General features: G+C 36.7%; 1 protein-coding gene across 6 annotated transcripts in view; it reads left to right on the forward strand.

Moving 5' to 3' along the window:
* Positions 1-23,320, forward strand: part of DIAPH2 (diaphanous related formin 2) — a 1,156,455-nt gene that overhangs the window by 738,635 nt on the left and 394,500 nt on the right. The window contains exon 24 of one of the 6 annotated variants that reach the window (XM_041741556.1): positions 8,348-8,550. The exons of the other annotated variants lie outside the window; for them this stretch is intronic. Within the exon in view, the coding sequence (XP_041597490.1) occupies positions 8,348-8,535 (188 nt within the window). The 3' untranslated portion in view covers positions 8,536-8,550. Of the gene's footprint in view, positions 1-8,347; positions 8,551-23,320 lie in introns of those variants that run through there. 6 annotated transcript variants of the gene reach the window in all.

Here is a 23,320-nt window from a genome sequence, read left to right on the forward strand (position 1 = left end):
TCAATTAGACTGTAGTGACTAAGGTATCTTGGTAATCACCACAGGCTTTAGTCAGTAAAATTATGATATGGTCTTTCTTTAAATATTGTAAGTTCACTTACTATCTAATTAATCTTTTTATCCTTTAATAAAATAAGGCAAAGATTGAGATTATTAGATAGCCAACTGTAATTTAGCACTGTCAAAATTAAGGAGGTCATTAGGAGCAAACTGGTTTCGTTTATGGACTGAGAACAATGAGGCCCATCAATAAACCACTTTCTACCTCTAATGATCCTACTTCCCTCTAATTGTGTGCAGATCTAACAACAAACTCATTTTATTCTTTTATTCTTGAGGGGAGGATTGTTAAATAGAAATGCTTTGCATATGTGTCGCTTTTATTTCCTTGAATTTTGGTGTGTGTTGATGAATGAAATAAATTATTTCTAGCTGAATTATTATTTGCCTTAATGTCTTTTGAGGGAAATATGCTGTGTTGTCTCCTAGTTATTCAACTTATATTTGATAGAGGAATAGAGTTTCTAAGATTAGATGAGCTCCAACAACAGTGGCATCTTAATCCTTACATGAGTCATTAATTTTAGAAAATATTTTCCTTATAAAATTCCCAATTTAAATACTGGAATATTCTAGGAATTGAAAATGATCTCAGTAAGGGATTCATAAAGGATGCATCTCTTCGTGGAGTCTCTGTCATTTCTATCATCTTTATGGTAGAGATTCTCTTAGCCCACCTTCTCGTAACTAAGTTGTCTGAGAAATCAGTGCTTACACTTTACTAGATGTAAGGTGTTGACTGATGCCCAGAATATTCTGAGTGCTTGCAGCTAGTAAGGTATCCTCAAAGTATAACGTGGCACATCTGTTCTAAACATTTGAGATCTTGAGATCTTGGCTTACCATGAATATATAGTGATTATATTCTAAACCTCCTATAATATGCCACTTGTGCTTGGTGCAAATATGTCCTTCAATTGGAACCCCTGAGTGGCTCAGTAGTGGAGCGTCGGCCTTTGGCTCAGTTCATGATCCCAGGGTTCTGGGATCAAGTCTTGCATCAGGCTCCCCACAGGGATCCTGCTTCTCTCTCTGCCTATGTCTCTGCCCCTCTCTCTGTGTCTCTCATGAACAAATAAAAAATATATATTTAAAAAAATTATGTCCTTCAGTTAAACGTTATGTAAAACCAAGAAACTGTTGTTGTTGTTTTTTTTTAAGATACACCATTTTTTTATGAAAACTTTGTTGGATGCTTTGGAAATGCTTGATAGTCAGCTTAAATGTGCTATCTAATCAGGTGTGGGCAAACAGACTTAAAAGATAGAAGCCAACTCTAAAATCCTTTAAACTCAGATTGCTTCGTGAACATATTTAAGCTCTAGAAACTAGTCTAGAAACTGATTTAGATGTGGTGTATATGCAAGTGGGCCTCTGCAGAGAAGCAATCAGAGTACCCTAACTCAAAGAGAATACTTTAGTTCTACATCAAAACGATTGACAAATGATGGGGTGCCTGGTGGCTCATTTGGTTAAGTATCTGCCTTTGGCTCAGGTCATGATCCCAGCGTCTTGGGATCAAGCCCAGCATCAGGCTCCCTGCTCAGTAGAGAGTGTGCTTCTCCCTCGCCCTATGCTGATCCCCCTGCTTGTGTTCTCTCTCTCTCCCTCCCCACCTCTCTGTCAAATAAACAAAATCTTAAAAAAAAAAAAAAAGATTGTCGAATGAATATTATTTACATTTTCAGTTAAAATATACATATTTAAGATACATATCATGTTTTATGAACACCTACTTTAACTGAACTCTGATTAATTGGCCTTTCCTGATTTTCTAATTATCTTCCCAGTCATGTCTAGTGTATTGAAAACTTTATTACTACTCACTCATATTCACTAGAAATGGCAACTTTATAGTCTATATTTTCTCTACTTCTGCAGTATAAAAATGGGCCATGTGTGTTTATACCTTGAAGATACTTTATTCCTTATAGGACAAATTCAACTCCCATAGTCTATTGTCATTTTACACAGTTAAGGTTTAAAAAAACAAACAAACAAACAAACAAGCAAACCTGAAGATGTCTTTCTTGATTCTCTCTTGTGAATATCATGTTACTAGTAACATACAGACCATCTGCAGAGGAGAATCTCATGGTGGCTTGAGCATAAGTTTATTGGCAATCTCATATCTAGCATCAGAGATAAATAGGAAGAACTTTTAATGAGGACTGAGTATAATACGTTTGGTGAGAAAAAGGTGATGGGTCTGCTCTAGAGGAACTTAACATTCTTATTAAGGAGATTTACAGATAAAAAAAACACTTAAGGAACAATATGAAACCCAAATGCTTAGATTTTACCAGGCAGATTATACATTTTCTAAGAACTAAGAGAAGGAAGAGCTAAAATATATAATTATGGTCCAACCTCAGAATGTTTACATCTTTTAATAGTTGAAAAAAAGAATGGCTCAGGAAGACTTGGAAGCCTATAGGTATTATCAATTGAATGCTCTTGTCACTGTAAATTGGAGGATATTTAATAAAATGTAAGACTACAAAAATAAATGCTATGTTAGGAATTACATAATAAAAATATGCCCAGACTTTTTTTGAAGGATACAGAATGAACATATGATTAAAAGCATGCAATGGGATCCCTGGGTGGCGCAGTGGTTTAGCGCCTGCCTTTGGCCCAGGGCGCGATCCTGGAGACCCGGGATCGAATCCCACATCAGGCTCCCGGTGCATGGAGCCTGCTTCTCCCTCTGCCTGTGTCTCTGCCTCTCTCTCTCTCTCACTGTGTGCCTATCATAAATAAATAAAAATTAAAAAAAAATAAAAAAAATAAAAAAAAAATAAAAGCATGCAATGTCAGTATTCAGGTGGTCAGTGAAGTCAAAAGATTTTAGCTTCTTAAAATTGAATTAGAACTCATTCCATCATCCATACCTTGGCATAGATATGTTGGCCAACAAAAATGGCAGTTTCCAGTGATTCAACCATTACATTTATATTGAAAATTCCCTCGAGGACATTAATCAGTAGAAATTTGTGCCCATGTGTGTGCGTTCATTCTAATAGTCACATTTAATGTATAAAATATGCCATAACAATACAGAAAATATTTTAATACTAAAACTTATATGTCATTTATTCATTCACCATTCATTCATACAGTCAAGCATTAACAAAATACCTTGTCTATTCATGCCACTAAGAAAAATATAAGACTTAGAAAACTCACTGAAGCAATGTGGGTCAGCATGCTATATGAAGAACATAGAGGTGCTTCCCCATATTGTCTGCTTATTCCTTAGGACATGATGTAGTTTTTTCTTAGCTAAAAATGGATAGTAACATTCATTTCACCCACTACTTATTTATTCGTTTATTCATTTCACCCACTATTTTTTGTTCTTACTAAGTATGAGGTATTATGCTAGGCTCAGTGAGAAATATAAAAATTACCCCTTAACTTCAAGAAGATAACGTGAAATAATTACCCTGCTAAAATGATTGGAAAGTAATGAATCAGTTTGACTCTAAGAGAAAATTTTTGAAGACTTATTTCAAACAGACCTTAGTTTATTACAACTCTGGCAAAGTAAAAGTTACATGTGATAGTGAATACTAGAGCAAAGTAAGGAGATTCTTAGATCACATTAGAAGAGGCAATAATCAGAAAGTCAAACCCATTTGTTACATTCAGGTTAGTGAATATAAGGCATACTTAAATAAAACTGTCTGCAAAATTGAGATCCCGTTTTTAAAAGTTCAAGTTATCCCTAGACAAATGCTTAAATCCTTAAGTTATTTATAAGATCTTGCCCTTGCATTTATATTAGAAAATTCATGGAGCAAATCTTTGGGAGGAATATGATAGTTTTCTGCCTAATACTTAAACATTTGACTACAAGTAATATGAGATCCTGAGTCCTAAAACGATTGGAGTCATATGCTAGATTCTGTTTTTATGGTAGAAAATTTAAAAATACTGTTTTTGTGAAGAGAGAATTCATGTAGAAAATGAAGTCTGTTGATGTAAGACAAGCAAAAAAATAGTGTTTTCCAACTTTGCTCATTGCCCTAGTATTACTCATTAGTGTATGCTTACTTTTTTTCCCTAAGCTCATACCCTTAATTAGGCAGCAATATTCTGCTAATGGAGAAAAGAAAATAAGCAGTATACAATTATGTACATAAGACATAGTTTTTTCTACTTCTGAAAAGCAATAAAACTCCTTCCCCCCAAATGAATAAAATCTCAAAATTAGAATATCTGTACTTTGCTACTCATTAAAGTGTGACACTAGTAACAATTTGTAAAGAGAAAACTGTAGAAATGCAATAAAACAAGATTATCTTGGCAAAATTGAGATTTCTCTCCATATGTCATGCTAAAAATGTAGCTGATAGCTGGTCTTTGCGAGATCAATGAAAGATCTCTGCATGAAATATGATTTGCATGTTTAAAGAATTGATTAAAATTGTAGCTTTTAACCTACACCACAGAGAGAAATAGCATAACATAGATTCAATCATTGTCTGTTTATGTGTAGTAGAGTCCACATGTTCACCAAAAGAACACTAGTACAATTTTAATTCCCAGAGACGGTAAAGCTGGTCTATAAAGTTTACAAAAACTATTTCATTTTACGTCCACCATGAAGATTTGACTATTTTTTTTAATATTTGGAATAGAATTATAGTCTCCTATTAATTCGTATTACTGTAATGCATTCTTAAAAACCTTCTGGTTTGTGTTCAGCATATTAGTCATATTCATTAGTTTCCAATTACATTCTGTAACCTAGAGTAGCTTGGTGGGCTTGAAATGTAATTGAAGGATTTAATTTTAAGTTTTAATATCAGGGTGTGATATAGTGACATCAGTGTTCTACAGACACTCCTCCATGATCCCAGGGGCATTTGGGACTCACTGAAAGCATGAGGACCAGTTGTAGTTTAGGTGATGTGACCTTCAGAAGAGTGGCAGATGCTGTGAAGAAGGCAAAGATAATGCTAAAAGGCATTTTGAGCAATAACTATTGATAAGAATTGGTGACTGGCTGGATGTTGTTAATAAAAAGGATAAAGAGTAAAAACTAACTATGGTTTTAAGCAATGGCAGCTGAAAAAATGGTGGTACCATTGGGGAAAACAGGATAATAAGAAATAGATTTTGGTTTCTAGGGGAAGAGTGGTTGCTGAGGTTTGGATATGTTGTGTATAAGGACGGAGCACCCAATTGGATGTGTTTAATTGATATGGGAAAAGAGAAGACTGTTCCTCAAATAAGAGGACAGGGCTTAGATATAGAGATTTGGGGATTCTCAGCTTATATAAAATAAAGCCTTTCTGTAAAATAATGTATTAAGATAAAAAGTTTATAGAGAAAAGATCAGAGGGTTTTGAGAATGTCCCCATCTTGATGGTAAGAAGCATAGAAGGCAGCAAATGAAAGTTTGGTTATATTGATCTTACAATTAAAGAGGTTTGTATTTGGAGTTGAAGCAGCATTAAAGTATTGACCTCAGATAATTTTCCATATGTTAGGTAGTCATTGCTTTTCATATAAAGGCTAGGAAATCTTCACAGATATAATAAAGGTACCTAGAAATGTTCCATCAAAACATTGCTAGAACTGATACACGAATTTAATAAAGTCACAAGATACAAAATCAATATGAAATCTGTTGCATTTCTATATAACAATAATGAAGCAGCAGAAAAAGAAATCAAGGAATTGACCTCATTTACATTTGTACCAAAAACAATAAGATGCCTAGGAACAAACCTAACCAAAGACGTAAAAGATCTATACTCTGAAAACTATAAAACACTGATGAAAGAAATTGATAATGACACAAAAAATGGAAAGACATTCCATGCTCATGGATTAGAAGAACAAATATTGTTAAAATATCTATACTACCTAAAGCAATTGGTGCATTTAATGCAATCCCTATCAGAATTTTTCACAGAATTAGAACAAACAATCCTAAAATTTGTATAGAACCACAAAAAAACCCAATAACCACATCAGGCTTGAAAAAGAAAAGCAAAGCTGGAGGCATCACAATTCCAGACTTTAAGTTATATTACAAAGCTGTAGTGATCAAGACAGTATACTAGTGGAACAAAAACAGACAACTAGATCCGTGAAACAAAATGGAAATCCCATAAATGAACCCACGACCAGATGGTGAATTGATCTTCAACAAAGCAGGGAAGAATATCCAATGGAAAAAAGACAGTCTCATGAACAAATGGTTTTGGAAAAAGTGAAAAGGCATGTGCAAAAGAATGAAACTGGACCACTTTCTTACCCCATACACAAAATACAATTAAAATGGATTAAAGGCATAAATGTGAGAAAGGAAACCATTAAAATCCTAGAGGAGAACACAGGCATTGATATGGGCCATAGCAACTTCTTTCTAGGTATGTCTCCTGGGGCAAGAGAAACAAAAGCAAAAACGAACTATTGGGACTTCATCAAGATTAAAAAAAAAAAAAAAAAAAAAAAAAAAAAACCTTCTGCACAACCAAGGAAACAATGAACAAAACTAAAAGGCAACCTTTGGAATTGAAGAAGATATTGGCAAATGACACATCTGATAAAGGCTTAATGTACAAAATATATATAAAGAATTGATTCAACTCAATACCCACAAAATCAATAATCCAATTACAAAATGAGCAGAAGACATGAATAGACATTTTTCAAAGAAGACATGCAGATAGCTAACAGACATATGAAAAGATGTTCAGTATCACTCATCATCCGGGAAATATAAATCAAAACCATGATGAGATACCACTTGACAATGGTCAGAATAGCTAAAATTAGCAACAGAGGACACAACAGGTGTTGATGAGGCTGTAGAGAAAGGTGAACACTCTTACATTGTTGGTGGGAATGCAATCTGGTGCAGCCACTCTGGAAAACTGTGGAGGTTCTTCAAAAAGTTAAAAATAGGTCTGTCCTATGACCGAGCAATTGCACTACTAGGTATTTACCCAAAGGTCACAAAAATACTAAGGAGCACATGCACCCCAATGTTTATAGCAACATTATCAACAATAGCCAAACTATGGAAAGAGCCCAAATGTCCTTCAACTGATGGGTGGATAAAGAAGTAGTGGTACATGTATACAATAGAATATTCCTCAGCCATAAATAAGAATGAGATCTTGCAATTTGCCATGATGTGGATGGAACTAGACTGTGTTAGCTAAGCAAAATAAGTCAATCATAGAAAGACAAGTACCATATGATTTCACTCATATGTATAATTTAAGAAATGAAAAATGAACATAGGGAAGAAAAGGGAGAGGCAAACCATAAAACAGACTCTTAACTATAGAGGACAAACTCAGGGTTACTAGAGGGGAGGGAGGCAGAGGGATAGGTTAAATGGGTGATGGAGATTAAGGAAGGCAGTTGTTTTGATGAGCACTTGGTGTTGTATATAAGTGATGAATCACAAGATTCTATGCCTGATACTAATGTTACACTGTATGGCAACTAATTGGGAATTAAATGAAATGGGGGAAAAAAAACAAGAAAATAAATGTTATATACTGTGGTCCTAAAATTAACCTAATTATTTTTTATGAATTGATAGAATTCTAATGGAGTATCCCTGCTATAGAATAGAGCCATTGCTGGGATACCTGGGTGGCTCAGTGGTTGAGCTGAGTGTCTGCCTTCAACTCAGGGCGTGATCCCGGGTCCCAGGATCGAGTTCCACATTGGGCACCCCACGGAGGGCCTGTTTCTCCCTCTGCCTATGTCTCTGCTTCTGTCTTTCATGAATAAATAAGTAAATAAATCTTTAAAAAAATAGAGTCATTCCTGATAAGTTTCCTTTTTTTTTTTTTTAATTTTTATTTATTTATGATAGTCACAGAGAGAGAGAGAGGCAGAGACATAGGCAGAGGGAGAGAAGCAGGCTCCATGCGCCGGGAGCCCGACGTGGGATTCGATCCCGGGTCTCCAGGATCGCGCCCTGGGCCAAAGGCAGGCGCCAAACCGCTGCGCCACCCAGGGATCCCCCTGATAAGTTTCCTATGAAAAAATATATCCCATGTACTGTACCTTGGTTTCTAAATATTACCTTTATACATAGAAATTTACTATTAAGAGTCAGGGAGCTGTTTTGTCCCTATCTGGCTGTCAAGTGCAATTTCTCTATGGCAACATTTCAACTCAAGTTGTTGTATTTTTTTTTTGTTTTTAATGTTGCACTGTTTACAAAGAGTTTCACAACTCATTTGCATCTTTATTTCCACTCTATAAGATCAGCAAGGCAGGTGGTATTGTTCTTGTTTTACAGGCAAGAAAACTGCCTTAAAAAGTTGTTTAGGGCAGCCTGGGTGGCTCAGCGGTTTAGCGCTGCCTTCAGCCAAGGGCCTGATCCTGAAGACCCCAGATGGAGTCCCATATCGGGCTTTCTGCATGGAGCCTGCTTCTCCCTCTGCCTGTGTCTCTGCCTGCCTCTCTCTGTGTGTCTCTCATGAATAAATAAATAAAATCTTAAAAAAAAAAAAAGCTGTTTAAATGTGTTGTCAAAAGTCCTATGAAAAATAAGTGGGATCCAGGTCTTATGCTTCCAAGAGCAAGTTTCTTTTTGTTGTTATTGTGCTGTCCCAGATTTATTATACATTCCTTGAAGACTCCTGTAAGTAAAACTTTAAAGTTTCATCAAAACATATCTTAAAGGCCCATGATAAATTTATTTTCTATTTTACTGAGTAAAAACCCATTTAGGTAATATCCCATACAGTAGGTCAGGGGTCTAAAGTGACTTTTGGTCATATTTGAACACATTTTGAGGCATATTAATTATTTCAGGCTTTTTGAGTAAATTACTTTTAAACTGATTCTTATTGGTACTGTCCAGAGGCCCGGGAGAGTTAATTAGCTTATAAAACATATGTGGATTGCACTTAGGGAATACTTCACTAATTTCTTAACATCTGGATGTACTGTTTTATTTTTATTTTTTTGCTGTTATGTATTCATGTCTGAAAACTGCGGCCACTTAAAAATGCATACAATAACTAAATAGTATGTATATAATTAAGAATAACTCCCTACAGGGCACCTGGGTGGCTCAGTGGTTGAGCATCTGCCTTGAGCTCAGGTCGTGATCCTGGGGCCCTGGGATCAAGTCCTGCATCAGGCTCCCCACAGGGAGCCGCTTCTCCCTCTTCCCATGTCTCTGCAGAATTCTCTCTCATGAATAAATAAAATAAAATCTTTAAAAATAAAAAATAATAACTCACTATAGCTCTATGACACTTTATAAAAATGTTTAAAGAAAGAAAAGAAAAAAGCTTCAAGTTGATAGCACCAGATTAAAAAATATTGCACTGTGTCTATAAAACTTAGAAATTCAGTGTAATTTAAATAACTAAAAAACATTTTTACAGTAACTCTCCATTCTCATTTTGAAAGAATTACCAATTATTTTTATATTATCTACTTTAAAAATATGGAAAACAAAATTATTCAAGATGTTTGTGTGAATGTCATTCTATGAACCAAAACAGTTTTTGTCAATCTGCATTCCCCCAGAGAGATAATAAAATATCGTTCTGCTAAAATCTGATTTTCACCTTTTGCTAATCATACCCTTTTCCTCAGACTTCTCCCTTCTAAACATAACTCCTCATCAAAACAAGAAGCACGGGCAGCCCGGGTGGTTCAGTGGTTTAGCACCGCCTTCAGCCAAGGGCCTGATCCTGGAGACCCCAGATCGAGTCCCATATTGGGATCTCTGCATGGAGCCTGCTTCTCCCTCTGCCTGTGTCTCTGCCTCTCTCTCTCTCTCTCCCTCTCCCTCTGTGTGTGTGTGTGTGTGTGTGTGTGTGTGTGTAGATGTCTGTCATGAATAAATAAATAAAATCTTAAAAAAAAAAACCAAGAAGCAAAATGAAACATCCTCAAGGAAAGAAAAATACAAAACTGAGAAATAAATGTTTACTTAGCAGAAAATAAGAGATAAATGTTGACTCCACCATTGAAGATGAGTCTCATTATACAATTTGGTTTCAAAGTTCCTTGGCTTTGATTCCATCTGTGTGAATTTTTCTCCCCCTTTCAGCTCTCTCATAAGCATACAAGTAATAGACTTTGTCATCACACAGAATATGGCTGTCTCCAGGATCTCAAGCTTTGAAATGTACCTTTATATCCACAATCATCCTTACATAATCCTTGCCTCTCAAACCTCAATGTAAGACTCATAATGAGTCTGTTGATCTCATTATGACTTTACCTATACTTTTCCTTATCCTTTCATTTTTCTTCCAACATAATTAGTTACCCTCTGGGTGTATTCATCATGTAACCTAATATGTACATTTCAAGCACACACTGTCTAGCACTGTAGAGTCCCCATACTTTCCCCAAAACCCCCTTCCTTTAGCCTTTGTCAGTCTCACCTTGCTATTTCTGTCACTCGATTTCAATCCCAAGTCCTGCAAAGATGACAAAATCACACAGCCCACCTAATGGGGTCTCCTATCCCATGATTTCTAACCATAGGTTCCTAATGAAGTTGGGATAGCTTTCCATTTAATTCCAATACCTCTTTCCACCCCCAACCCCCACAACAGCAATTCCAAACTGTAGGGGTGTTTTTGTTTCCTTAGTGGTTGGTTGGTTGGTTTTGGGGTTTAGGAATTTGTTTTTGTTTTTAGCTTCTGAGCGTATCCTCCATATCCCCAGAAGATCATGTTTCCTCATTCTTGACTGAGAAGATGGAAACTGTCCAGTCACATATCTCAAGGAATATATCACCTTGCTTTACTTTACAAATTTTCTTACTTCCTGCTCTGTAGTGTGTTACAATCTGATACTGTCATCAGTTCATGCATCCTTGTATGTACTTGTTTTAGTGTCTCTACAAAATTACAAGCTCCATGAGGGTGAGGACCATGCTTTGTTCCTTTCCTAGGTCCTTGTCCTTTTTGGTGGCAATATTATGCCATTAGCAGAAAATAAGTGTGTGTTAAATTAAGGACATAAAAGAACTTTACATACCAGGTTTAGCTTATGCTTTCCATACTTGGAAATGCTGCTGAACTAAAACTTGCTTTTCCTGATTCCTGAGAGAAAGTAGAGCATATTGGTAAGAGCACAGATTGGACTATAGAACTTCAAATACTAAAACTCTGCCACTTACTTGATATATGACCTTGAGGAAATTATTTAATCTCTCTTTGCCTCAGATTTTTCATGTGCAAATAGAGATAATAACAGGATATATTTCATAGGGTGATTATGAGAATGACATGAGGATGTGTGTGTGTGTGTGTGTGTGTGACACTGGGATGTGTGACTTGGAAACATTCTGAAATGTATTGGAGTATCGCTGTAACGTCCATGTTAACTACAAATAGGTCAGTTATTTAAGAGACATCTTGTTGAATGATTAGATCTCGAAAAAGTCCGAAAGGAAGTATAAGGTATCATGTTGGTGAATTTGATTTGGATCGCTCTTTTATTCTTAGAAGTGATCATTTGGCCACAAGATTAAGTTTTGTATTGCTTTATAATGGTTAATTTTTCCTTTTATAGCGACTGGCTTACAGGACCTAGCTTTGAGTTTCTGCATGCATCTATTTTATATTTTATTCACTTAATGTGAAGATTTTTAAAACACATTTTCCCAGTGGTACCTTGGTCCTAACTGTCTGTGGTATTGTACTAACTGTATAAAAAATACTTTTCTAGTGCTATTAAATTATTCTGTTGATGCATTTGGCAGAATAAACATATATAATCAACTTCACCTGGTGGAATTCATAATATGCATTTTATCCCCCGAGGAACAGAACCAGACATTGTAAAGAGATAGGGTTGCATTGTGATAGTAGAGGAAACATATCCAGTGACCTGTGTGTACATGCACAATCACTCTTGTTTTTTCTCTGATTCCATATCCTCAAGAGAACTGGACTAGGAAATTGCCGGTGTTCTTTCTGATGTCCCAAGAGTACATTTGTATTAATCTAGAGCATGGGCTGGTTGCCAGAGGTAGTGGGGGGCAAGGTACAAGAAATAAGTGGAGGTTGTCAAAGGGTACAAACTTTCACCTATAAGATAAATAAGTCCTGGAGATATAATGTACAGCATGGTGACTATAGTTGCTAAGAGAGCAAATTACAAAAGTTCTCATCACATGCAAAAAAATTGTAACTATAGGGTAATAGGTATTGACTAAATTTATTGTTGTAATCATTTAATAATATATACATATATCCAATCATTATGTTATATACCCAAAACTAATGCAGTGTTATGTCAATTATATAATAATAACAAAAATAGAACACAGTTTAGTAAACTCTTCCCAAAGAGGTAGATATTAAATATTTTAGGCTTTGCAGACCACATAAATTCCCTGTCATAAGGGATGGTGAAAAACAGCTATAGGCAATGTGTAAATGGTCATGTTCCAATAAAATCTTACTTATGGACACTGAAATTTGAATTTCACACAACTTCTATGTGTCACAAATTTCTTTCATTTTTTTCAGCCACTTAAAAATGCAACTTTTATGTGTCACAAACATTTTTTAAAATTTTTCTTCAGCCACTTAATGTGAACATCATTCTCAGCTAAGGTCTATATGAAAACATTGAGTCAGGGACACCTGGGTGGCTCATTCAGTTATGCATCTGACTTCAGCTTAGGTCGTGATCTCAGGGTCCTGGGATCAAGCCCCCCAGGACTCAGCACTCAGCAGGGAATCTGCTTTTCCCTCTGCCCTCCCCCTGCTTGTGCTCATTCTCTCTCTTTTCTCTCTCAAATAAATAATTTTTTTATCTTTTAAAAGATTTATTTATTTATTTATTTATTTATTTATTTATTTATAAGAGACACAGAGAGAGAGTCAGAGACATAGGCAGAGGGAGAACCAGGCTCCCCGCAAGGAGCCTGATACAGGACTCAATCCCTGACTCCAGGATCATGCCCTGAGCCAACGCTCAACTGCTGAGCCACCCAGGAGTCCTTAAATAAATGCTCTATATTTATGGATCGTCTGTACTGTCAGGAGGAGGGACACTGGGAGCCAGAAAAGGGAAAAGTCCTATCATCTGCCTGCTCCCTACAGAGGCCCCCACTCCACCAGTGAGTCCCCCACGTAGTGGCTAGAGGCCATTGGCCATTGGCCATACTGTTCTGATCCAAGCCTCCAGTGGCTACCTTGGAGTACAACCCACCCTCTAAGTTTGGCCTTGACCACCTACATTTTCCCCAAATGTCCCAGATGCTATTTGGCACACAGCTGCCTGAAGACCTGCACCTACTGCTGTGCTTTCTCTCCTTTAAGTCTTCCTTACACTCACCCTGGCTTCCCACCTGCAGGGAGCCCCCTACTATCCAACTTTCACTAGCATTACAGCCCCTGTCAATCTCTGTTCTTTTTTCTGTCAGTACCATGTTTGATCCTACTACTTCTAATCTGTGAACTCACAGGATGAGGACCAACAGCTGCCCTGAGGATTATTATGTTCTCCACCTTGGTCTTCTACCATGGTGCGCAGTAGGTGCCTAATAAATGTGTGAAAATTAAAAAAATAAATAAAACACAGAATGAAAATGGGAGTGATATAGGGGTATCATTCAAAGTTAGGACGTTGCTTTTCATCTAAAAAAAGGTTATTAAAACAAAATACATTACAAAGTTATGATCATACTGTATATAAATTTGGATTTTTTTTCATTTGATGTCAAAGAAATCACAAGTATTCTGTTATTACAAAATTTTTATGAATTTCACATTATTGTTTATATAATTATTCCTTGCATTGCACTAAAGATTTTTGCTTAATCATTCTCATATTACTGGTCATCTAGACTAATTTTTATGCTATTTTAAATAAGACTATATGATTTTCTATGGTCAAAAATATTAGTTTCTCTTTTAGGCTTTTTCTTAAAAACAGCTTATAAAACTAGTATTACTGTGTCAAAAATTATGAATATTTGTAAGCCTTTTTCTAATTCTTTCCTAGAAAACTTACTATTTTTTTTTCTGTTAGCATTGTATGAGAGTTCCTATAACTCTGCCATCAGTGGTACAAGGTAGTCAACCCTTTAAAAGCCATGTGTGCTAATTGTATAAATGAGATAAATGATGTCTCAATTCAAACAAAATTTATTAAACACTTACTGAGTTGCAGGTACAGTGTTAGAGGCTGAGAACAGGAAGATATTTTTATAAGTCTTACTCTGCTTTTAAGGAACTAAATTTCTCTTGAGAGAAGGAGCCATGTAAAATATTAGAATATGGGAAAAAAATCCATGAAGATTCAAAAGTAGAATAGGAGCACTGAGAATGGAGTTACTATATAGAGAGATGTCAGGGGAGGGGGCAAGACGGTGGAAGAGTAGGGTCCCCAAGTCCCCTGTCTCCACCAAATTACCTAGATAACTTTCAAATCATCCCGAAAACCTACGATTTCGACCTGAGTTTTAACGAGAGAACAGCTGGAATGCTACAGTGAGAAGAGTTCGGGCTTCTACCAAGGTAGGAAGACGGAAAAAAAAGAAGAAAGAAAGAAAAGGCATCCAAGGGGGAGGGGCCCCACGAGGAGGCAGGCTAAGGCCCCTGCCAGTGCCCCCAGGATAGGAAAGCCCCATCCTGGAGAATCAGGAGCTTCACCAATCTTCCTGGATGGAAAGGCGCTCGCAGGGAGGTGGAGCAGGATCCCAGGAGGGGTGGGGATGCCCTCAGGCTCCCAGGGGCACTAATAGAGCACGTGCTCCCTGGGAGAGTGCCATGCCCGTGGCCGAGCTCCCTAACAGGCTTCAGCCTGTGCACAGCTGGACCCGGGAGCAGCTCTGAGACGGCTCCAGGCGAAGGGAGCTGCATGGCCAGGGAGCCCAATTCCAACAGCGCAGTCCCCGGAACCCAGGGCGCCGGGGGACACAGCCCAGGATCCGGTGCTCCCCCCGGGACAGGCAGAGGCCGGGAGGGCACAGGACAGCAAGGACGCTCCTGTCACTGGGCGGCCCTGAGCTGTACAGATCGGCGGCTCCCACCCCCCGGAGCATCTAGGCTCCTGCGGACTGGTAGCTGTGGAAGTTACTGCAAGAGCTGACTCCAGGGCTGGAGAGCTGGCCGCCACTGTTGTTGTTCCCCCTGGGGCCTCACAGTGTCCTCATAGGATAAACAGTTTAAACGACTTTCACTGAGCCCTGCAACAGGCAGGGGGCTGAGCAGCTCCCCCAGGTGCTCAAAAGTGAGAATCAATGCAGGCCCCTCCCCCAGAAGACCAGCTACACAGGCAGGGGAAAAGCAAGTTATTGACCAAGCAGCACTGGAACGTTCCAGGGGAAGTCGAGGGATTTACTGAGGATACTCGTCCTTGTTTTTTATTTTCCATTTGCTCCCTGCCCTTTTTTTTTCTTTCCTTGTTTTTTTCTTCTTTTTTTTCTTTTCTTTTTTCTCTTCTCCCTTTTTCTCCTTTTCCCAGTATAACTTGTTTTTGGCCACTCTGTACTGAGCAAAACGACTAGAAGGAAAAACTCACCTCAAAAGAAAGAATCAGAAACAGTCCTCTCTTTCCACAGAGTTACAAAATTTGGATTACAATTCAATGTCAGAAAGCCAATTCAGAAGCACTATTATAAAGCTACTGGTGGCTTTAGAAAAAAGCATAAAGGATTCAAGAGACTTCATGACTGCAGAATTTAGATCTAATCAGGCAGAAATTAAAAATCAATTAAATGAGATGCAATCCAAACTGGAGGTCCTAATGACGACGGTTAACGAGGTAGAAGAATGAGTGAGTGACATAGAAGACAAGTTGATGCAAGGAGGAAAACTGAACTAAAAAGAGAAAAACAATTAAAAGATCATGAGGATAGGTTAAGGGAAATAAATGACAGCCTCAGAAGGAAAAATCTGCATTTAATTGGGATTCCCAAGAACCCCGAAAGGAACAGAGGTCCAGAATACGTGTTTGAAGAAATTATAGCTGAGAAATTCCCTAATTTGGGGAGGGAAACAGGCATTCATATCCAGGAAATAGAGAGATCCCCCCCTAAAATCAATAAAAACTGTTCAACACCTCCACATTTAATAGTGAAACTTGCAAATTCCAAAGATAAATAGAAGATCCTTAAAGCAACAAGAGACAAGAAATCTCTAAGTTTTATGGGGAGAAATATTATATTAACAGCAGACCTCTCCACAGAGAGCTGGCAGGCCAGAAAGGAGTGGCAGGATATATTCAGGGTCCCAGATGAGAAGAACTTGCAGCCAAGAATACTTTATCCAGCAAGGCTCTCCTTCAGAATAGAAGGAGAGATAAAGAGCTTCCAAGATAGGCAGAAACTGAAAGAATATCTGACCACCAAGCCAGCTCTGCAAGAAATACTAAGGGGGATTCTGTAATAGAGGAAGTCCAAGGGAACAATCCACAAAACAGGGACTGGATAGTTATAATGATGACACGAAATTCATATCTTTCAACAGTAACTCTGAACGTGAATGGGCTTAATGACCCCATCAAAAGGTGCAGGGTTTCAGACTGGATAAAAAAGCAAGACCCATCTATTTGCTGTCTACAAGAGACTCGTTTGAGACATAAGGACACCTATAGCCTGAAAATAAAAGGTTGGAGGACCATGTACCATTCCAGTGGTCCTCAAAAGAAAGCAGGGGTAGCCATCCTTATATGGGATAAACTAAAGGTTATCCCAAAGACTGTAGTAAGAGATGAAGAGGGACACTATATCATACTTAAAGGATCTATCCAACAGGAGGACCTAACAATCATCAATATTTTTGCCCCGAATGTGGGAGCTGCCAAGTATATCAATCATTTAATAACCAAAGTGAAGTAATACTTAGATAATAATACACTTATGCTTGGTGACTTGAATGTAGCGCTTTCTACAATCGACAGGTTTTCTAAGCATAACATCTCCAAAGAAACCAGAGCTTGAAATGATACACTGGACCAGATGGATTTCACAGATATTTACAGAACTTTACATCCAAGTGCAACTGAATACACATTCTTCTCAAGTGCACATGGAACTTTCTCCAGAAGAGACCACATACTTGGTCTGAAATCAGGTCTGAACCGATACTAAAAGATTGCTATTGTCCCCTGCATATTTTCATTCCATAATGCTTTGAAACTAGAACTAAATCACAAGAAGAAGTTTGGAAGGACCTCAAACACATGGAGGTTAAGGACCATCCTGCTAAAAGGTGAAAGGGTCAACTAGGAAATTAAGGAAGAATTAAAAAGATTCCTGGAAACTAATGAGAATGAAGATACAACTGTCAAAATCTTTGGGATACATCAAAAGCAGTCCTGAGGGGGAAATACATCGCAATACAAGCATCCATTCAAAAACTGGAAGGAACTCAAATACAAAAGCGAACCTTGCACCTAAAGGAGCTGGAAAAGGAACAGCAAATGAAACCCTTACCCGGCAGAAGAAGAGTTAATAAAGATTCAAGCAGAACTCAATGAAATAGAGACCAGAATATCTTTGGAACAGATCAATAGCACCAGGAGTTGGTTCTTTGAAGGAATTAATAAGATAGATAAACCACTAGCCAGCCTTATTAAAAAGAAGAAAGAAAAACTCAATTTAATAAAATCATGAATGAGAAAGGAGGGATTACCACCAACACCACGGAAATACAAACGATTTTAAAAACATATCATGAACAGCTATATGCCAATAAATTAAGCAATCTAGAAGAAAAGGACGCAATTCTGGAAAACCACAAACTACCAAAACTGGAACAGGAAGAAATAGAAAACCTGAACAGGCCAATAACCAGGGAGGAAATTGAAGCAGTCATCAAAAACCTCCCACGACACAAAAGTCCAGGGCCAGATGGCTTCCCTGGGGAATTCTATCAAACGTTTAAAGAAGAAACCATACCTATTCTACTAAAGCTGTTCAGAAAGATAGAAAGAGATGGAGTACTTCCAAACTCATTCTATGAGGCCAGCATCACCTTAATTCCAAAACCAGACAAAGACCCCACCAAAAAGGAGAATTATAGACCAATATCCCTGATGAACATGGTTGCATAGAGAGATGTCATGAAAAATTTCATAGAGGAATTTACCCCAAGAAGAATGGGAATTCCATAGAAACAGAGAGTAGAGTGGTAGTTATGAGGAGTGGGGTATGGGAGAAATGGAAAGATATCTGTCAAAGTGTAAAAATTTCCAGTGATAACATTAACAATTTTGAGGAGTTAATGTACAGCATGGTAATTATAGCTAATACAGTATTATATTCTTGAATGATACTAAAAGAGTAGATCTTAAATGTTCTCACCAAAAAAAAAAAAAAAAAAACACGGTTACTATGAAATGGGGTAGAAGTGTCCACTAATGCTATGCTGGTAATCAGTTTGCAATATATAAATATGTCGTATCAACACATCATACACTTTAAACTTGCATAATGATATTTGTCAATTATATCTCAATAAAGCTGGTGGGGACAACAAACAAAGTAAGAGATAGGATAATATTACCTTTTTTATTTAACAATATAGAGGATAACTTTTTTTAATCAGCCAAAAGAAATCAAGTACCTTTGGGAAGTGAGAAGTGGAGATGAGAGGCAGAAATTCCTTTTTTTTTTTCATAACCAGACCTATAGAATGATTTGGCTGTTTAAACTATGTACATGTATAACTGTCATAACAATAAAAACTCTGTTTAGAATTTCCAGGAAGAAATGGCTAAAAGTTGCTTGTATTCTATAAGAAGACAACAAATAATAGTAATAATAATGATGAACTAGCATGTGTCTAGTTTTTATAATATACCCACTTTTATAAGAGTTTTATTTGTGTTATGTTTTGTAATCCTCATGACAACCTTATGGGGTTAGAGTTATGTTCCCCATTCCACAGATCAGGAAACTAAGGTTCACAAATTTAAGTGATTTGCCCAGAATCGCACAATAAGTGATGGAGAAAAAATTCCAAGTAGGTATATCTAACTTCAAAGGCCACATGTTTTTCTGCCATAACATAGTGCACAACTGCATTATTAAAATATTTTAAGACTTGTGGTAGCAAGGTAGCAAAATCAAGTTTTAGTTCTTAAAGGATAAATCTAGCATAGTGTGGAAACAAGTCTTATGATGCCATTATTGACTAATTTAGATGTGTATATTTAGGAAAATGATTTAGTAGGACATATTTTTCAAATTCCAGATCAGATTCAAGTGACATTTAGTCAGCACTTTCTATGTGATGGGCACTCTGCTAGGTATGTTTTACTGCATTGTCTAAATTAATGTTAATTGTGGTTGAATGCAACTTTTTTTCAAATATTGAAATGTTTTATAATGTTTGTAGAGTTTGAAGTCCTAGAAAAACTATTTTTGGAAGAACATGTGATGTCCAGGGCTAAATATATTTTGTCAGTAAGTATTACCAACATGACATCAGGTCATGTGTCATGGTTAGAATTTCTTGCGATCATATCTTTAAAAATACTATTCTGCAACTTTTATGCATCCAACCATATTTGATACTGAAATAGTAAGTGCTTTTGAATTTGGTGGGAAATTGATAGACCTACATAATGAATGTTAATTTCTAGTTGTTCCAGGTTAAATGTAATGACCGTCTGGGTAAATATCTTATTTGAGTTTTCTTATCTATTTCTGGCTCCAAAGAAGATAAATAAATCACTTATGAGGTGGCAAAATAACTTGGCAAAAGGACCATAATTGTTAGCCTTTATTTTAGAATACTAAAGGCTAGAGATTACAGTTGCAAATGTAACTTGCTGGCTCACGGGAGGGATGATGATGGACCTTTTGAAACATACAGAAACCTAGAGTCATTTAAATACACACACACACACACACACACACACACACACATATATGTATGTATTTATATATGATAGAGCTTCTAGATGGAGTTTATCACATACAGGGTAGCAAGAGAATTACTGACTTGGGAACTAAAGTGGATGTGTACAGCATGACTGCCCACTCAATACACTCAGGAGTGGTAATTATATTGTTACACTCTGATTAAAGTTCAGGTAAGGATTGCTGTTGGACTTAAAAGAGCAGTTCACTAATAATAACTCAGCAATTGATTACAATGACCATTCAGAGAAAAACAATCAATAGTGAAAGCTAGAAATGTATATAACCTAAAGGAAGATAGTGGAGCTACAACCAAGAAGAAATCATGCTTACTGTGAATATCTCAAGTAGAACCAATGGGAGAGAAGGACCAAAGAATTGTAAAACCTACATTGTGCTGTGTTGGCTAAACCACCTTCCTCTTGCGCCACTGATAATGTGCCAATTGTGTACAGTATAAAGGGAAAACAACTGATTCTTGCACATTTCTCTTGCTTCTGTTGGAGAGATTCTGGCAGATATTTTCATGGCTATATGCTTCAACGGCCTGGAGCTCTTTGATTTGGTATACTGCCCCCACCTCCAACTGCAATTAACTATGTGGTTGTTATTGGCAATATTTGTTTCAAGAGAAGTATAACAGCAAGACATTTTCAGGGGAAAAAAGTCTGAATATGAATATCCATGATACTTGTGCAAGTTTAGAGTAACTCACAGAAAAACAGAGTAAAGAGGGAAAATAGGAATAAATTACAAGCATAGCCCAGAGGAAAATGACCTTAACTAACATCTAAAAATATTTGTACTTGGAATGAGTCAGGGATGGAGAAATTATTTCCTAGACTTACATAACCAGAAAACTAAGTGTAGACTAAATTACATTGTAGCAATGTAATGAAACAATGTAACTATTCTGAAGTAGGCTCAGTATGCAAATACTTCCCTATTCCACACATCCAGCTCAGATCCCTTTTCTGAGTTTGGGATCCATATACCCAGCCTCCTAGTTAGTCTCTCAACTTGGATGGTTCATACAATTGAAACTAAGTAGGTCCTAAGCTAAGCCCTTGATTTTTCCCTACAAATCTCTGTCTCCATTTCTGTTATTCATTCCAGAAACCTAGAAATCATTCTTAATGATTCCTTCTTCCTTACCTCTCACATTTCATCCACCCTAAGACCAGTCGGTACTGCCTCTAAAACATGTACTGCAGTTATCTTTGGTCACCTTAATCCAAGCCACTGCCATCTCCTATCTAGACGATAGTAACTGGTTCTTAACTCTTGTCTCCTTTTCCATTATTAACCCCCTTCTCTCCATTTTCCACATAGCTGCCAGAGTTTTGTTTTGTTTTGTTTTTCAATCTATATGTAATCAACCTCTCCGGCTTCTTTCAGCATTTTCTCACAACTCTAAAAGACACCTCTTGAACCCTCTTGAACCCTACCTCTTGAACCCTATGTCCTCCTTTAATCCATTGTTTGGTTATTAAGCAAAAATACTTAAAGCATAATAGATTTATTAGATGATAAAACCCTGCTCTATTTATTGTTATTACTGATTCAGTGGTAAGGACTTTAGAAAATTATTACAATTATATCCTGTAACTGCCTTTGTTTACATTGCCAATCTCTTATCTGTGGGTATATAGTGGGTATCTGTGGGTATATAGTGATCCTATTAGTGGGTATCTGTGGGTATATAGTGATCCTATTAGTATCCATAGTCAGTAAATGAATAAGGAAAATGTAACCATGAGGGTTACAGCATTTGTAGGTTCTGGCAAGCTTTTTCTATTGAGAAGAATACCGTTCTAGACATTTACATAAAATCTCCAGGGGAGGATAATTCAGTATAGCCCAAACCGAACTCTATAATAAAGACTTGACCCATTAAAATTATTCCAGTTTGAGGCATAACTGAGTGAAGGATCTTTATTGCAAGGAAAACAACTGAGCTTTAAAAAAAAATCATGATGAAGACAAACTATTCCAACAAGAGAATATCCAGCATGGCTTAAGAGAAGCTTCAGCATGCATACCTATTTCCCAATCCTGGCCTTGAGCCAACACTGTCAACAAGAGTAGGAGATTTCAGTTTGTTTCTTAGCCTTTGATTTAAAAATTCACAGATACTATTTGCTGCAGGCAGAATAACAATTGCAGGAAGACAGCAAGTAAAAGAACTGTGAGTTCATGGGTAGCTTTACTGTCAACTGCTGGTGTTTTGGTGGTCAAGGTACAGAATTTTTTTATTGCAAGTCATTATTCAGAGGGCTTCAAACTTCCCCTTCATCCTCCTTTACCCCAGTTATCCTCTAGACACACCTTCCATAGTTGGTAGTAAGCTAGTAAGGTGTGAGGCTTTTTTGTTCTTTTAGCTAAAAGGTTCCATCTTTTTATTTTTATTTTTATTTTTTTTTCATCTTTTTATTTTTAAAAAATGCATTCAGACTGAGGACTTGTATAAATGTGTGAACCCAGACATTGAACCCATACTTAATAAGATTTTTAGTGTTAAACAATTATATTATGTTTATAAAGAAGTTTTCATGTGTTTTCTTATGGAAGTCCCACTGTTCTCAGCATCCATTCAGGCAATATTATGAATCCAATTTAGAGAAACTGCACCTTATCTCCAAGGGCACACTTTAGAAGGGCAAGCGAAGGTCTTTGTGAACACATATTGGGGACATTTATTTTTATTTTTATTTTTTTTATTTTTTTATTTTTTGGGGGGGGGACATTTATTTTTAAATTTTATTTAATAAGGATTCTAGTTACATTGTGTTTTCTGTCAAGGTGACTTTGTAAAAATTATTTTTTCTCCTAAGAATGAGTCATTTTCTAATTGATTTTTGTATTATAGGAATCTTTTATTGGGGTGGCATTACCACTTATTTTTTTTAAAGCCGAAGAAGCCCACAATAATGAGTTTTTGCTATTGTAATTGTATAAACACATTTATTTCATTTCCATGTAAATATCATTTTCATATAAAGTGAAACTATTATAAATGCACTTAAGAAAGAATGCAACTATGCCTACTGTTAAGGCTGCTTGTAATGTCCTTTTCTTTTTTACCTATATTTCTGGATGAGTCACTTTAATGTGCTGCTGGACTGATAGTAATTCTTCAACTAAATATATTCAGTTAAAGAAAATTATGGTACTTATAATCATGTTGGGACCTATTCACATATAGACTTGCAAGAGTAAATTTTTACTTGGCCTTTCTTAGAGCAAGGATGTTAAGAAGTGCTCAGTTACTTTGTCAATGGGTAAAATTAATAGAAACATTTAATTCAGAGAAAAAAATCCTCAAGTTCCTGAAAAAGCTTTTATATTTACATAAAATTATACATTCTTCCAATGCTCTAGAGAATGTCACCAGAGTACTGTGATTTT

Source organism: Vulpes lagopus, chromosome X (genome assembly GCF_018345385.1).
Source record: "Vulpes lagopus strain Blue_001 chromosome X, ASM1834538v1, whole genome shotgun sequence".
NCBI classification, from domain to species: Eukaryota; Metazoa; Chordata; class Mammalia; order Carnivora; family Canidae; genus Vulpes; species Vulpes lagopus.